General features: G+C 41.9%; 1 protein-coding gene across 1 annotated transcript in view; it reads right to left on the bottom strand.

The window, feature by feature from the left end:
• DPP3 (dipeptidyl peptidase 3) overlaps positions 1-16,730 on the bottom strand; it is a 122,238-nt gene that overhangs the window by 44,113 nt on the left and 61,395 nt on the right. The window contains 7 exon segments of the mRNA XM_073605244.1: positions 5,924-6,036; positions 7,682-7,876; positions 9,406-9,464; positions 11,991-12,121; positions 13,890-14,023; positions 14,245-14,338; positions 14,457-14,531. Coding sequence (XP_073461345.1) covers positions 5,924-6,036; positions 7,682-7,876; positions 9,406-9,464; positions 11,991-12,121; positions 13,890-14,023; positions 14,245-14,338; positions 14,457-14,531 — 801 coding nt within the window.

The following is a 16,730-nucleotide window of genomic DNA, read 5'->3' as shown; positions in this document are numbered from 1 at the left end:
ATCCGGCACCCACCATATTCTTAACAACCATTATAATGCGATATTTACCAAAACATTTCTTAGGTTTGCTGTAAATACTGCATAAACCTGTAGTGAATTGACATTTTTCTATACCGCATGCAATATTTGGATACATGACCCAAATATAACATGCAATATCCTTTAGTGAGTTGACCCCTGACTGGCCAACATACCAGCTATAATATATAGTGCAGGAAAGATACTGGACACACAAATAAAGTCTTTCCTCCTACTCCCTCTCTTCCACCTCCCCCCCCGCCCCCCTTTTTTTTTTTCTTTCCCCTTCCCTCTCCCTCCAGCCCGGCTTAGACCATGAGCCCAACGGAAACTCTCAGACTAATGTCCATTAATGTGAAGGGACTTAATACCCCGGAGAAACGGTCCATGGTGTTATCAAACATGAGACATGCAAAAGCCCACATATGCTTCCTCCAGGAGACTCATTTTCGAGCTGATAGAATACCGAGACTCCATGACCGCTGCTTCACGGTTGCCTATCATGGGTGTTCCTCTGAGTCTAAGTCCAAAGGGGTTAGCATACTGATATGATCCACGACGCTGTGGACGCTGCGTGACCGGTGGAGTGACAATGAGGGACGGGCTCTGTTTGTGAAAGGAACTCTGGGTAGCTCATTGGTGACCCTGGTGAACCTGTACCTCCCCAATACTGGCCAGATTGGATTCCTTGAATCTACTCTGACAAAATTGCAAGATTTCGCCGAGGGGGCAGTGATCCTTGGGGGTGACCTCAACTTTTCCATGGACCACTCCTTAGACACATCCAGACAAACTTCCCAGATCTCATATGCAGCACTCAAACGAAGAACCTCTATGCTTTCCATCTGGTGGATGTCTGGAGGATCTTGAACCCGACCCAGAGGGTTTATACGTTCTATTCACACCCTCATGATTCTTACACTAGAAGCGATCTTTTCTTGCTGCCCCAATCTCTACTTTCTTGGGTGAGATCTGCCTCTATAGGGTCCATTACTTTTTCGTACCATGCCCCGGTCTTCATGGACATTGATATTCTGCCCCCTGCGCCTAAACAATGGCAATGGAAGCTTAACGATACCCCGATTCAAACCCCTGAAGTGGTGGAGGAGGTGTCTAGGGAACTGAGGACATTTTTCTCCTCTAATGTGGACTCGGACAGCGCTCCCCTAATGGTTTGGGAAGCCCACAAGTGTACCATCAGGGGAATATTAATAAAAATTGGTACTCGCCTTAAGAAGGCAAGGGCTCAGCAAACCCTTGACCTTTTAGAGAAGATTAGGGCCCTAGAATCAACTCAAACCATCTCTAGCCACCTAGGCGCTACTGGAACTCACTACCCTGAGAAATCACTTGAGATCCCTGGCTTTAGTCAGGGCCAAGGCAGTTATTGCAAAATGCAAACGTACCTTTTATGAGCATAGTAACAAGTGTGGTAAATTGTTAGCCACGGGCCTTGAGAGCCCAACGGGCGCAAACCTTTATCCCTGAGCTTGTGGGGGAAGGTGGCCCTATGGTGCATACTACTGAGGAGATTGCGGACCAGTTCCGCAAGTACTACACCTCATTGTGCAATCTTCCACGTCAATCATCAGAAAGGGAGAAGTCCCTAGAAAGGGAAGCTATACAGGAGTATATTCAAAAATCGGGCCTTCTTCGACTGCCCGACGAGGCTTATGGAAGAGCCGCTATCGAGTGAGGAGGTGACGCTGGCATGCATGCAAAATGGCAAGGCATCGGGCCCCAATGGGTACTCGTTAGCATATTACAAGACTTTTGGCGATCTTTTGATGCCACACTTTCTAGCAGCCTATAACAATGCCAGGGAGGGGACGATCCCCCCAGAAGACTCACTACAAGCCTTTATTTCAGTGATACCCAAGGAGGATAGGGACCCCTTGCTCTGTCAAAACTACAGGCCAATATCACTCCTCAACGTTGACCTAAAGATCTTTACTAAGGTCCTCTCCATGAGGTTGTCAGAGTGGATTCCATCGCTCGTCCATTCAGACCAGGTAGGCTTTGTGCCCTCGAGGGAGGCAAGGGACAACACCACAAAAGCAATTAACCTTATTCATGCTGCCAAAATGCAGGGAACCCTGATGTTGCTCCTCTCGACCGACGCCGAAAAGGCGTTCAATAGGGTGCACTGGCCCTTTCTGGTTGAGACCCTTCATCACGTAGGCTTAGGCCAGCAGATGATGAACTGGATACATGCCATCTATTCCAGGCCCTCAGCCCAAGTGAAAGTAAATGGTCAGCTCTCCTCCCCCTTTGGTATTACCAACGGGACAAGGCAGGGTTGCCCCTTATCCCCATTGACATTCATCTTGTCCCTGGAACCCTTCCTCCGTACGGTGAGAGACAATCCTAACATATCGGGAATACATCTAAGCGATTCCCTGGCCCCTAAAATAGCAGCTTTTGCTGATGACCTACTTTTTTTCATATCTAACCTCCTGGTTTCTATACCAAACCTGTTGTCAGAATTGCAGAAATACGGAACGCTGTCTTTCTTTAAAGTCAATTTCCAGAAATCGGAAGCTTTAAATATAACCATGCCAGCCTCCTTGAACAACCTGCTGCGAGCAGATTTTCCCTTTAAATGGGCGGGTTCCTACATTAAATATTTGGGCATTCGCCTGCCTAGTAAGATAGAGGATATCTTTTCCCTAAACCTCCCCCCCTTTTGATGGACATCAAAAAAGACTTACAGAAGTGGCAGACAGGTATATTCTCCTGGTTTGGACGTTGTAGCATAATAAAAATGAACATTATGCCCCAAATATTATACCATCTTCAGACCCTCCCCATTAGGATCCCAAATGCCTTTCTGAGAGCAGCGAACCGAGCATTGGTCATGTTCGTCTGGGCTCGGAAACCCCCACAGCTGGCTCAGTCGATTTTACGTTTACCAAAAATGCTAGGAGGAATGGCTCTCCCGGATGTGACCCTGTATCACACGGCATGCCACTTGACGATAATCATTGATTGGTGTCGCCACGGGACACTAAAACAATGGATCCAAATAGAGCAGCTTCTGTCGGGGATGGACTTGGAAGGACTGCCTTTGTGCCAGAAAAACATACCAGACCGTGTAATTGACCACCCCACGGTAGGGAAGAGCATTCGATCGCGCCCACCCCCTCACCACTTACCCCGGTAATTGGGAATCCTGATTTTAGCCCGGGATTGAGTGATCCCAGATTTCAAGATCTGAAAGGGGAGCGACAGATGTCAACTTCACCACTTCTCCAGTAATGGAAAGTGGATGTCCAGGGAAAACATCATGAATGATCCTCTCTTAGTGAGCCTCTCCTTCTGGCAAAAGCTCCAGTTAGCTCACTTTATTAAATCTCAGCCCGCTCCAGTGCCTTTAAGAGCCTTGACATCTTTTGAGCTTCTTTGCTCAGAGCAAGAGCCAGTGCATCATACCATCTCGTTATACCAACTCCAGATCACACCCCCCAAGGGGTACAGACCTCCTTATATAGTCAAGTGGGAACAAGATCTGGGAATAATGCTGTCCGAGAGTCAGGTGGAGAGAATAATTCTCTTCACGTATAAAACATCGATATGTGCCAACCAACAGGAGGCAGGGTTTAAAGTGTTGTCACAATGGTACTACACCCCAGTTAGGTTGCACCGGATGTTCCTTCAGAGTTCAGACCTCTGTTGGAGATGTGGGGAGGAGGCGGGCACTCTCCTTCATATCTTCTGGTCTTGCAGGCTCCTGACACCCTTTTGGACCGAGGTCCATCGCATCACACAGAAGTTCACAGACCGAGAGCTGCCCAGGAGTCCTGAGTTCTTTTTAATACACCACCACGAAATACCGAGCAAAGCATACAGGAAATCAATCCTGTCCCTGCTGGTCACAGCAGCGAAAAGTTGTATCCCCTTGTTTTGGAAGCGGACGGAGTCCCCGGGAGTGGCGGTGTGGTTTAAGAAGATATACACAAAATGGAGGACCTTGTAGCAACCGAGAGGGGACTCAGAGAGCAGTTCCACAAGAAGTGCTTCTATTGGCTCAAATTTTTCTACTCTGAGGAGTATGCAAGGCTGGTGGCATAATATCTAGAGACTGGTTTATCCGAGATGAACACTGAAAAACCGATGGAAGGGCTGAGGGAAGGGTCCCCCCCACCTCCCTATACCTCCCCCCCCCCCCCTTTTTTTTTTTTTTCTTCCTCTTATTATTTTTCCTTCTCTTTAATTTTTTTATTCTCATTGTGTCTAGTTCTCTCTTAACTTTTCGATAGCACTGACGACCCATAGGTCGTGCTCTCCCTCACATTAATTATTTAAAAAGTGGAATTTAATCTTACACGGGACACAGTGAGCTTCTTAACTTAAGAGTTCGGCTACCCAGATTATGATTACACAGGATCATAAAAACAGTCAAGCCTTACTGTTTGATTTACATGGTCTGACCAGTCGAGACGTTTCTATAGCACAAACAAAACTGCTGTGTACTTTGTACCAATGTATGTTTAATGTTTCTATCTTATTTCTTCGCAAATAAAGAATTTACAAAAAAAAAAATGGAACAGCTAAACTAAATACCACCAATTTTTATAATAAAAAATATTACACTTTTACCTTAATGTTCCTTATTTGTATTTCAATGAGATAGCAACAATATACAAACCGCAGCTTTTGAACACCCTTAGGACTGTGTCAATGGGCTTTTGTTCACATCAGAACGGTTTCTTTATACAAACAAGTCTACTGGAACGCAGAGGCAGCTCAAACATGTCAAATGTGGGTTAAAAGGCAGTTAAATCAGCCCTATAAATTAATTCTGAATCATCTCAGAAGCATTTCACCCTGATATCTAAAGCAAGCTGCATTTTCCCACTGACACAAGCCCTTACAAATTATATCTATTAGCTCAATTCCTCTACTATATTATGTTACTTGACAACATAGCTAATTTAGAAGCAAACCAGGAAAGCTTCCATTTAGCTTGTAATGAGAAGGGTCAACACAGAGGAATCAGGGGGAGAGGAGGCAGAAGCTGGAACATGTTACAAGTTCCACCCTAAATATAGGTGGCACTTTTAACATGTTCCAAAGGTGAACTTAGCCTTTATTACCACTTTAAGTAGGGTGAACCTGAGGGTAGGGAGCCAGTGTCAACATTCAGCAAAGCTCATCCTCACCATCAGAAGCTCTGGTGAATACCAGCTGGCCCTTTGACTTCAAGCCCTGGGCAATCCTGCGTCACCTGCTCTTACAATGGACCAACTTCTAAAGAGTCCTTCAGCGTTGTTACAGTTCTACTGATTAAATTCCCAAGTCTGATCTGCCCCATGATGCCCAGACTCTACAGAGAACTGGCTGTCAGACTACACTTTTTGAGTACACCTACCATCTCTCTTGGGTATCCTTTAGGCCTCATGCACACAGGACATTAGAAAAAACGCCAGTAGAGATAGCTGTAGAAAGCTGTAGAGTGAGTTTTGCAGCGTGTTTGCAGTAGCGTTTATTTTAGCAAAACTACACTCCCACAAAAGCTTATGGTTCAAAAACGCTCATAAACATCGAAAAGCTGCGTTCAGCTTTTTTCAGAGCATTTTTACAGCTGAAATACGCCTCTCAAAACCAACTAGTTCTGGGGGTTTTTTTGAGGCAAAAAACGCCCCTGCCAAAAACGCTGATAACAGCCTATGTGTACATAGACACATAGGGTAACATTCTGGGGAGTTTACTGGCTGCAGAAAAAACACCTGAAGCCAAAAAAAGCAGCTGTAAAAACGTTCAGTGTGCATGAGGCCTTATAGTTTAGCTAGATGGTCCACATCAGTATGTCACCTTACAAAAAATAGACACAAATTTAACATACAAATAAAAGCAGAACTCTGGACTGTTTCCCATTTGAAGTCAATATGTCTGTATACTGTACCTTGTCTTCCTCTAATAAAAAGGTTAGCTTTTCACGCTCAGTGATTGATCCAACTGATAAAACATTTCCCAAAGAGACGTTCTTAAATCCTACACTCTGCCTGATATCATCATCTGAAATAAAAAAAGAATAGCACCCATGACATTCAGCATATAACAAAACAAACCATGTCAAACTATGTGATTTTTTTTACAAACACACTCCCAAGTGTTACAGAAATATTAACTGTTAATTCTAAAATTATGTTATGTTTTAGGGCTTGGATAAGTTCACTTTAAAATAAATAAATAAATGCACCTGTTTTGCAGGTAATAAAATATCCATTTTCTTAGGAGCCTGTAGAGCATATCAGGCTCCTGCAAGCTCTCAGTGCAGCTGTCTGTCTGTACCTCCCGTACAGACAAGACAGTTACTAAAGCCGGGGAGGAATCAATGAACTATGAGAGCACTCACAGCGCCTTTGCAGTTCAAGAACTACAAACTGTCTGCAGTTTTAGCAATAAAGGTACAAAAACAGCAACTGAATACAGAACACTGCATGGTACATGCAGTCAGTATAAAACAAAAAAAACAAAAAAAAAAAAAAAACAGCATTGTACTAAGAAAAACCGAGAAAAAAACAAAACAAAAAAAAGATTGCCAAACATGACCAAGACAGCATTCTCCACATGCAAGAGAAACCAGGATGCAAACGCTCTCCAAATACAGAAGACAAAGGCAACATAATGATACACTCCACACATTAGCTCTTATGATGAATGGAGAAAAGCAAAACAAATACAGTTGTATAATGTAGGCGGTAAAAGGAAATGACATTTTTAATTCAAATGAATGGAAAATAAACTTTGCGTAGTAAAGGAACAACAAAGTCAAAGTCAGAAACGGTGAGAGGACCCCCTCTCACACACACATAAAACACACTTTATCAAACTTATGGGGTACACCTCTTTCCAAGTTGCTGATGTCGGGGGTGCAGCCATGCTGTTTTAAATGTTTACTTTTGGGTTTAATACCACTTTAAAATTGCACTTTACCATTCCTTAAGTTTGATGCATTCATTTTAATTTTTAGGCTTCCTTCCTTCTGTTTTCATCTGGTGATCCAGTCAGCTTGTTGTTTTTCAAAAGAACAAGCTCTCCAGCAGAATGTATCAGTTATAGAGATGAGACAAACCATTTACCACCGACAGGGGTGCGTACAATGATCAGCTTTTATTTATGTAAAACTTTATAAGAAGTTAAAGTGCTGTCTGGAGTTTGGCTGACAGACAATATTTCTATTCAAAAGGTGCCCCCTGTGCGCCTTCATCCAGAGTGGAGGCACTCTAATACAGGGGGTGTGTTACTGGCCAGAACGGCAGGAGGAAAAAAAAAAAAAAAAAGACTAAAATAGGAAAACAACTGCATCACCACATCTAATGATTGGTAAGCTGCAATATATTACATTCATGGATTTGGGTTTAATACCACTTCAAATAGTGACATCGGGTGCAGGGAGACAATCCCTCACCCACTGTCACAGAGAGGGGGGATGCTGAACATGTTACACCCCAAATACGGATGTAACATGTTCAGAAAGGTGAACTTATCCTTTAAGGTCAATTGAAGAGTAAAGGGTAGGGGTTAAGGCATGCTACAAAAGCAGGTTTTCAGCATTGAAAACCAACTTACTATCAATTTCTGTCCATCTTTTATTCACCGTATACTGCTCTGTGGTCTAAACAAAGCAGATACTGTTGGCAGAAGTTTAGAAACTCACAATTGGGTATGTTGATTCCAGCTGGGATGCCACTTCCACTGAATGTTACAACATCCAAGGAGGTGAAGTCAGGACGGAGGAAAGCATCCTTTTCATATAAAGATGGCCATGGAAGACTTGCCACGAGGCTCTCTGCTGCTGACACAAGCTGAGCAAATCGAGCACTTACCAATTTGTTAACTACTGCTACAAAGCCTGTGAATACAGCAAAGTGTTTGTTACCAACAAGGAAGAAATAAATGAACGTTGCACAATAAAATTATACCCTTCCAAGTTTTAAGCCCTGTATTTACCAAAACACTGAATCAATATCCCATCCAAGTACTGATGTTAAACAAATCTATAGTGACAAGCAGATAGTCTAAGTACCTCTAGGCCCTTGGGGCAATTTCATAAGTTTAGGAGACTGCATTTGCATAAACTCACCTCTCCCACTACATTCATCATAAAGGTTAACATATTTATATTCCTTGTGTCAGATTCTCTCCATTTTTCACCTCATGTTCCTCAAAATAATTACTGTTCCAGCAATGCTATATAACAGCCATCATTAAATCTATCGCATAGTCTCATTTTTTTAAATTAAAAATACCAAACATTACATACTTACCCACTCTGTGCAGTGGATTTGCACAGTGCAGCTTAGATCCTCCTCTTCTCGAGTCCCTCTTCGATGCTCCTGGCCCCTTCCTCCTGATGAGTTTCCCCCATAGCAAGCAGCTTGCTATGGGGACACCCGAGCCAAGTCACAGCTCCCTGTGTCCATTCAGACATGGAGCCGCAACCTTGTCCCGCTCCTTTCTCTCCTCATTGGCTGTCTGACATTAATTGAAAGCAGTGGGAGCCAATAGCGCCATGCTGCTGTCTCAGCCGATGAGGAGGGGAGTCCAGAGCAGCCGAAACATTTTACAACCGTGGATGTAGAGGGACCTCAGGTACATATAAGTGGGGCTGCTGCACACAGAAGGCTTTTTTATCTTAATGCATAGAATGCATTAGGATAAACCTTCTGCTTTTACAACCACTTGAAATGGCCGACCATGGTCCAGATGGGGGCTGAGCCACTGTCCCATCTGGACCTGCTGTTGTGCCATTTAGAAGCCATTTCCCCCAGCTGCCACCACAGTCATTATCACCGCAGAGTGGAGAGCAGGTGGCAGGACAATTCAGGATTGAAAGTGGAAGGCCCAGCAGCACTGAACATAGGGTAGGAGCTGCCTGAGTTAACTTTTCAAGTTAACCAGCAGGTGATTAGTTGCTAGGCTGTAGGGCAGTCCTAGCAACCGATTACCAGCTCGTTAATATGGGAAGTTCACCCTGGCTGCTCCTTCTCTTGCCCTCTGTCAAGTGCTACTGTGCCTCCCACCTTCAATCCAGAATTTTTCTGCCTCCTGATCTCCACAAGGTAGGAGAGTGAAGGGGGGCAGAGGATATGGGGGGGGGGGATGTGAAGGGGGGTTATATGAATGGAGGCAGTGCTGTGTGTGTGGTCTCTTGACCTAATAGCAACAGAGATCCATTTTCGACCAAGTGGTCATTTCTTGTTTTTATATAGAATGTATAAACATTTTTTAATTTTTTGTAATAAAGAGATTTAGTATCATTACGCAGTGATTGTCCTTCTCTGGTACCAGTAAAATCCGATCAATCTGTCCAAATTTTCAAATAAAAAAATCAATGTTTTACTAAGCGGTATGTGATTGGGGGCCCCTCTGCAAACTCACCTTCAAATTCTCCACGGGAACCGAATGGATCTCTATAGCTCTCAATGAACCCGATGTAACTGAAAAGAAAAATGTACCAATTTTCCAAGAAATACTGACTGTGGGTTAGAAGCTCACACTTATATTTCTGTATAAAAGCAAGTTTACATCTAAAGTCTAGGCAAACCAAAAACTAAACACACAGTCAAAATAAATATTTGAGGCTTGTTTTTGCCAAAGAATTTGTATTTTTGCCCATCCAGGCCTCAATATTCCTAGCCTATTGGTGAAGGAGCAGCAGTTCACCCATTTGCTTATATTAAAAGAACTCTCAATATGATCCCCACGATACACCTAACTGAAATAAACAAATTTCAAAATGGCATGTGTCAAGAGCTGCTCACACCAATATGTGCAATCACTGCCCTCTCCTCCTGTCAGCAAATTCTTTTGCCCACATATACATGCAGAGCAAATGATTGGCTCCCGATTCTGCCATTCCTCCTTAAGTCAGAGGGCTACAGTACAAGGGATTATAAGAAGCTGATATCAAGTCATATTCAGGTACTTAAAGCGAAACTAAAGTCCAGATTTCAAAATCTGCAAGCAGACAGGCTTTTTATTGCAGAAGAGACAAGCACTGTCTCTTCTGCAATAACAGAAACCTAGCTGTTGGCTTGCAATCTTCTCTGGAATGTACACCGAGCTGTGCTTGCACATTCTGACACAGCCAGGATGACTGCACTTATGGGCATGTGCCGGAGTGATATCATCCCTTGCCAGCCAATGAAGACGGCATGTAAAAGAAGACAGATAGAAGATGCTAGCGCCAGCGAAGGATGTCGGGCCATTGAAGGAGAGGGAAGTTTCATGGAGTTTTGCAGTAAAAAATCTGCATTTAAAATACATTTGTTTTGTTGTTAATGAACACATAACTGCATTAATCAGTGCTTTGTTTTTTTTTTTATATACCTGCCTCAATTTCAGCCTTAATTGTATAACTGAAAGTTTAAGCTTACCATAATTTCTAGTCTTGGGGAGGCTTATCAATTTTTCTTTTTTTAATCAATTAACTAAACAAATATTTATGCAAACATAGGTACCTGGTTGTGTTCTTTCTGCTGACTCTACAAATTGTTACATGCCAGAAACAAGACACTGAAACTTGAGTTTCTTTATACTAGGAACCTTTTCATCGCATTAACATTCTGCGTGTGTGTGTGTTTTATTTTAAAGCGGTTGAGTATTTTTGTAAATAACCCCCCCCCCCTTTTTTAATTGTAAACTGGCCCTTTGTTTCAAAAGTTTGGAGACCCCTGTTCTAAAAAGTTAGCGATCTATATGGTCACATCACTGAGTGACCTATACTTCCACACCCTGTATGACTGAGACTAAATGTATTTAGATCATGGTATTGCCAACGAGACAGAACTACTCCACATTTTAACCTAGGTGTATCATTTTATGGAACACTCGAATATCGTATAGGCATTGGCCTTGATGGTTTGTCATTGTTGTACTTTACGTGTAAACCCCTTGAAAACTTTTATTTGAAGAAAAACCAATTTCAAAAATTGTTGTATTTGTTTTAATCAGGGAAATATTTAACACTGCACATTCATATTTACAGCTTGCAGCCTGCAGGTTGTGAATTCAAGGCAGAAAAATAGAGCTCTGCTGAGTTATTATACTACTACACTGTGAACCTGACCTTCAGTTTCAGCTCAATTCACAACACACACAAGGTTAATAGGTCAGGCAGGAAACGCTCTGTCTAGCAATATGGCTTCTAGCATCAAAAAAGTGACCAACCAAGTCTAGGCTTTCTTGCTAGAAAGCCCAGCAGCCGCTGTTAAAGTATAAGGCTGGGTTCACATTATTGCGAATTGGATGCGGGTTTCTCCACATCCAATTCGCATAGCAGGAGATTGTGACCGGCTCTTTATGGAGTTCAAAATTCGGGCTGAAATCAGACCTGAAACAGTAAATGGAGACGCACCGGACTCCTGCTGTAAACCGCTGTGATCTCCAGTGTGAACCCAGCCTAAAAAGGTAGTTTATTTGTGAAATACAGTTTTTATATAAAACAAAAATGATGTATATAATCTATTTACAAATTTCCAAACACTAAAACAAAATTAAAGTGTGAGTACTTAAAATCAAAAGTGTAGTTTGCTTTTAATGTTGAACAGAGTGGGGAGGGGTTAGAAGCTCTGCCAAGTTTTTATTTAGGCTGGTGTCCCTGTTGATGAGATTCACTACTTTATTTGTCCTGGTAAGCATTGGCAATGAAAGAGAAAGTAAGAAGAAACACTACATTTTAGAGTTGTCATGCAAGAAGTGAAGTCATTCAATGGGGACACATTTTCTGATTACTGTCGAAGATGGGAATTCCTCTCATCATGTGGACCCTTCCTCTCACCCACTGTTGTGTCTTTAAGACAAATACCTTGATAGGGAGTTAACCCTTGCCTACTCTATCCAAAATAGAAAGAAAAACTTAGTTATACATATATTTTAAAACTCGCACACTTAACCAGAAGATGGCCTTTAATGACTATCTGCCACCTTTCAGCCCTCAGTCTACTTGGCCTTCAGGTACCCACCTCTCCACTATTGGTCCTTTGTCCTGCACCCAGTGCTTGGACCCTTCCTTATGAGCTTGGATGGATCCTTCCTGAAAACTGCGGCCATATTCATCCAGCATCTTTCTCTGGTTATCATTGGAAGCATAAGCCTAAGGATTTTGGATTAAAAAGAAAACATGAAATAATGAGGATTACAGAAGCCAAATGACACACCAAAGTGTGCAGATGATTGAAAAGTTTCCAACCATGCATGACAATCTTTATTTCCTGATTAAGGGTCTCTGTGAGGTCCCAAAAAGTCTTTCTACGTGATCATGTAATAAAGAAGAAACAAGCTTGTTGGTGTGCAAACGACATATCTTATCCTTGTTATACACCATGACCAATCAGGAGTCATTGCAGCACCATCTTAACTATTTCATTATTTTCAGTATGTTGTGCAAAATGAAAATTCGAAGTGGGGGCACAATAAAGGAAGGAACCATTATGCTAGGCTAGCCACATACAGTCGGCTGCATTTTATTGAGATTATTAAAGATTTTAGGACTGGATTTTATAGTAGCCACAGACGTTTTTCTTATAATTACATAGACCATTTGTTTGGAAAAGGGTCACAAATTATTTTGGAAGCAATATAGTTGTACTTCTACAATATGTTGACAGTTACAATGCAACTTTTATTTAGTCTCAGTTTACATTTTATAAAATATTCTTTAAAGTTCCACAGTTCACGTGGAGCTCAAGCAGAATATTCTATATGTCTCACATTACTTGTAATGGAAAGCTGAAGAATTTTGACAGACTAAAATCTGAGTTTGCACTACCAAACCAGATGTTCTTCAGGTATATACAACTTCGCCATGCCTTCCACTCGCAATTTCCATTAGATGATCTTGTCCCAACCAATAACCCCCTAATGGAAGCAATAAAATGCCCAGACCCAAAAAAACGGATCTCTCAATTCTACCTGATGTTGATGCTACCACAAGCAACCAGATCAGCATATGCACTGAAATCTAGGTGGGAGGTGAAGGTAGGCAATTTGGAAGATGATGAATGGAGTGATGCCCTAGGCACATGCAAAATCGTATCCCCTAAACTGTCAGATCACCTAACCCAAATCTTCATACTGCATAGATCCTACCTCACACCGCTCAAAATATCCAGATACAAGCATAATCAGTCAGCAACATGCCTAATGTGCAATCAAGCTGTGGGCACTTTCTTCTACCTACTGTGGTAATGCCCGCAGATCCAGGCCTTTTGGACACAGGTGGTAAGATTCCTGCATGACACAATGGGCTCTCCTATAACACTACAGCCCAAAACATGCATACTACGAATTTTCCCAGATCCAGAGATAAATCAATTCCAAAAGATATTTCTACATGAGACACTCTTCTCTGCACGGAAGGTCATAACCAGAGTCTGGATGAGGCCTACCCCTCCGGAGTTTGCGCATTGGATCACGGAAGTCAATACGGTTCTACCCTACAAGAAACTTACATACTCACATAGAGGGTGCCCTTCAAAGTATGAAAAAATATGGGACAAGTGGATCACCTGAAACCTGCACATGACAGGAAAAAGATGCAACAGGATACGTGGGCCTATAGCCTTCGTAATAAATATATGTGGAAGGGAGAGGCGGTGAACAGGCCAGTATGGTGTACATAATGTTTAGAATACTATTGAATGTCATCGGTATTACAAGGGATAACTTACGTTAATACTTATAACATAGGGGAAGTCATAGCAAATTACCCACTACAATACTGTATGCTACTTTAAGTATTTGTCTCGAACGTTTTATTGATGTACATTTCCTTTCTTTATGCTCAATAAAAAAACGTGTTTAAAGGAAAAAAAAAGTTCCACAGTTCACACCAATTTCCACCCAGAAATAATAGTGATTACCTTTGCCTTTTCCAGGTTCTCCCTCACTCGAAGTAGTAAGGCAGAGTAATCGCCCCTTGTGACAACGATCTCATGGCCCTCAAACTCAAATGATCCCAAAAGGTTTGAAAGATCAGAAGACTTATCTGCAGTTCCTGGTTTGTGATATAAGGATAATGTGAGTTTGTACAAAGAAAAATGTAGTAAAGTACAAATAAAACACGTTGGTGATCCACACTATGCCTGGAAAAGTATTGATCAATAAATTATGTATTATTTAAAGCAATGCTGCACCATGTTGGGAAATCTTGTAAATAAGAGGAATTCTATTCAGCAGCTAGACTAAACAATATAACTGTATTCATGAAACTCCCACCTTCTTTGGTAACAGATGCCAGTCGAACTTCATACTTAGTCCTGCCTCCTTCATCCTGAGATTTAAATAGTCTAGTGTTGTAGGCACTAAGATTCTGGAGAGTAAAAGAAAAATGAACAGAATGAATTTTAAAAACCTTTTCACTGAAAACCGGTAATGTGGGCTGGATTGGCAACAACTAATAAAACAAAAGCACAATTGTAACTGTATACCTTTGAGTCGAGGAACCTCTGAATCAGTTTTGCATCTTCTATAGTGCAATTTCCAGAGAAGTAAGTGGTAATTCCCTATGACAAATGAAAAACAAATATTACCATGCATCCTGGTTACACAGACATTAAAAGGCAACTCTATGCGATGCAGCATAGTTCGGAAGGGGAGAAAAGCCTCAAATATAAGAAGAATTAGGAACTGAAAACTTGTTTGGTTCATTCTGGGACTGTGCCTCAATCTCCTGCTCAAGATACTTTTTGGTGCAAAAGAAAACCATTTGTGAATTGACCTCATGGGACAAGGAACTTACCGGTAACTCTATTTCCAGTAGTCTTCCAGGACAGTTCCGGAGACATAAATCTCTTCCCCTGGAACAGGAAATGCGTTATCCCACTTGAGGATGGGTCCAACAAGGTAGTTTCACAAAAAGGTGAGGAACCTGGACCAAATTGCCACTTTACAAATCTATTCTGGTGTGGCACCAGCGCTCTCTACCCAGGAGGTGGACAAAGCTCTAGTTGAATGAGCCTTAATAAACAGAAATGCTGGCTGCATAATCCAGTATGCTTTGCATATATCCACTCTGATCCATCTCGCTATAGACGATTTAGAGGCTTGGTTCCCCTCATTGGCACCCGCATAGCAAACAAAAAGGGCTTCCGATCTCCTAAAAATGACTAGTAGTGTCCAGATAAGCTAGAAGACATCTCCGAACAGTTATCAAGTTAAAACTCCTCTGCCTCCAGAAGGAGAATTGCAGAAAGTCAGTAATACAATATCCTGAGATCTTTGAAAAGACGACGCAACCTTGGGTAGAAAACCCAGGGTCAGTTTTTAGAACGATTAAAAAAATATGGAGAAAGGGTTCTGTAATAATAAAGCGTCTGTAATCCACATTACTTTAAAACTAAGTAATGGCGCTAGGAAAAAAAAAACGTCTTCAAGGTAAGAAGATTAACTGAGGCATTTTACAAAGGTCTAAAAGGATGAGGATAATAGCCTCAAGGACCAAGGATAGATCCCAGGCAAAACAAGTTCTAGGAACTACTGGTCTCATTCTAGAGACAGCTCTGAAAAATCTGGATATTGCTGGATCCTCCAACAGGGAGCATTGTAGAAAAAAAAAGAGCTGCTGCCTGTACTTTCAAAGTGCTGAGGGTTAGACCTTGCTCCACACCATCTTGTAAAAATTTCAGGATAGCTTAAATGGTAGATGTAATGGCATCCCAAACACGTACTGCGTTTTGGAGCAAATTGAAATCACGGGCATAATAGCAGTGATTCCTCTTTCGATCGGGTGTGCATGGAGCCTGAGACTTTAAAATTTGTTCCTCGGAAACCACACCACCAGCTTTAAGGCGGCTACTCGAGGTCCTCCCTCAAAGGAAGCAATACCAGATGAACTGTGGCTACGGCCTGAAGAAGGGAAAACCATGGTCTCTTTGGCCAAAAAGGCATTATCAGGATGAGATTTGTTCTTTCCTGCAGAAACTTTTGTATTTGTTTTAGAAATAGTCTGTACGGGGGAAAGGCATTTCTCTCTCTCTGTTTTCCTGATTTTTTTGGAGGCAAATAGATCTACTTCTGGCTGCCCCCCTAGATCTACCAGAAAAAGAGAAAACTTCTGAATTGAGGAACCACACCATTTGTCTTGCAACATCCGAAGAAGACTGAGGAAGTCCACTAGGATATTCTGTGTACCTTTCTGGTGATTTGCTGAAAGAGGCCAAAGTGATTTCTGCCCAGTCCAGAATGTTATGAGCCACTCTTGGCAGGGCTGGACTTCTTGTACATCCCTGCTTGTTGATATAAAAACTGTTGTGGCTTTGACTGAAAATGCCTGCTTTCACTGCCAGTGTGAACTAGGCACAAACTAGCTAGGGATACACACTGAATAAATACTCCACTCTAATATTATCTCAATATTTATATGTAAGCGTTCAAAGTGGAACTTTACCCATAACAACCTGATAAAAAAATAAATAAATAATGTTCTTTAGCAAGGAACATATTTCACATTAATATTTATGCTACCAAAAATGCATGTATGCTACAAATTGCCTCCAGCATTGCCCTGTAGGGGCTGCCGAGTGTTCTGGTCTGCCTGTCACCCTGCCCAGCCATGCACACTGTTCTCATTTACCCTCAGGCAGAAAACCAGTCCTTGAACCTTGTTTTGCATTTTTACTGAGGGGAATAAACTTGGATGGAGAGATGCCCAAACTTATTACAGAACAATATACACATATTATATATATATATATATACATACA

This window comes from Aquarana catesbeiana, linkage group LG11, assembly GCF_042186555.1.
Source record: "Aquarana catesbeiana isolate 2022-GZ linkage group LG11, ASM4218655v1, whole genome shotgun sequence".
Classification (NCBI taxonomy): Eukaryota; Metazoa; Chordata; class Amphibia; order Anura; family Ranidae; genus Aquarana; species Aquarana catesbeiana.
The sequence above is the reverse complement of the archived record's forward strand: the minus strand, read 5'-3'. Positions and strand labels throughout refer to the sequence as shown.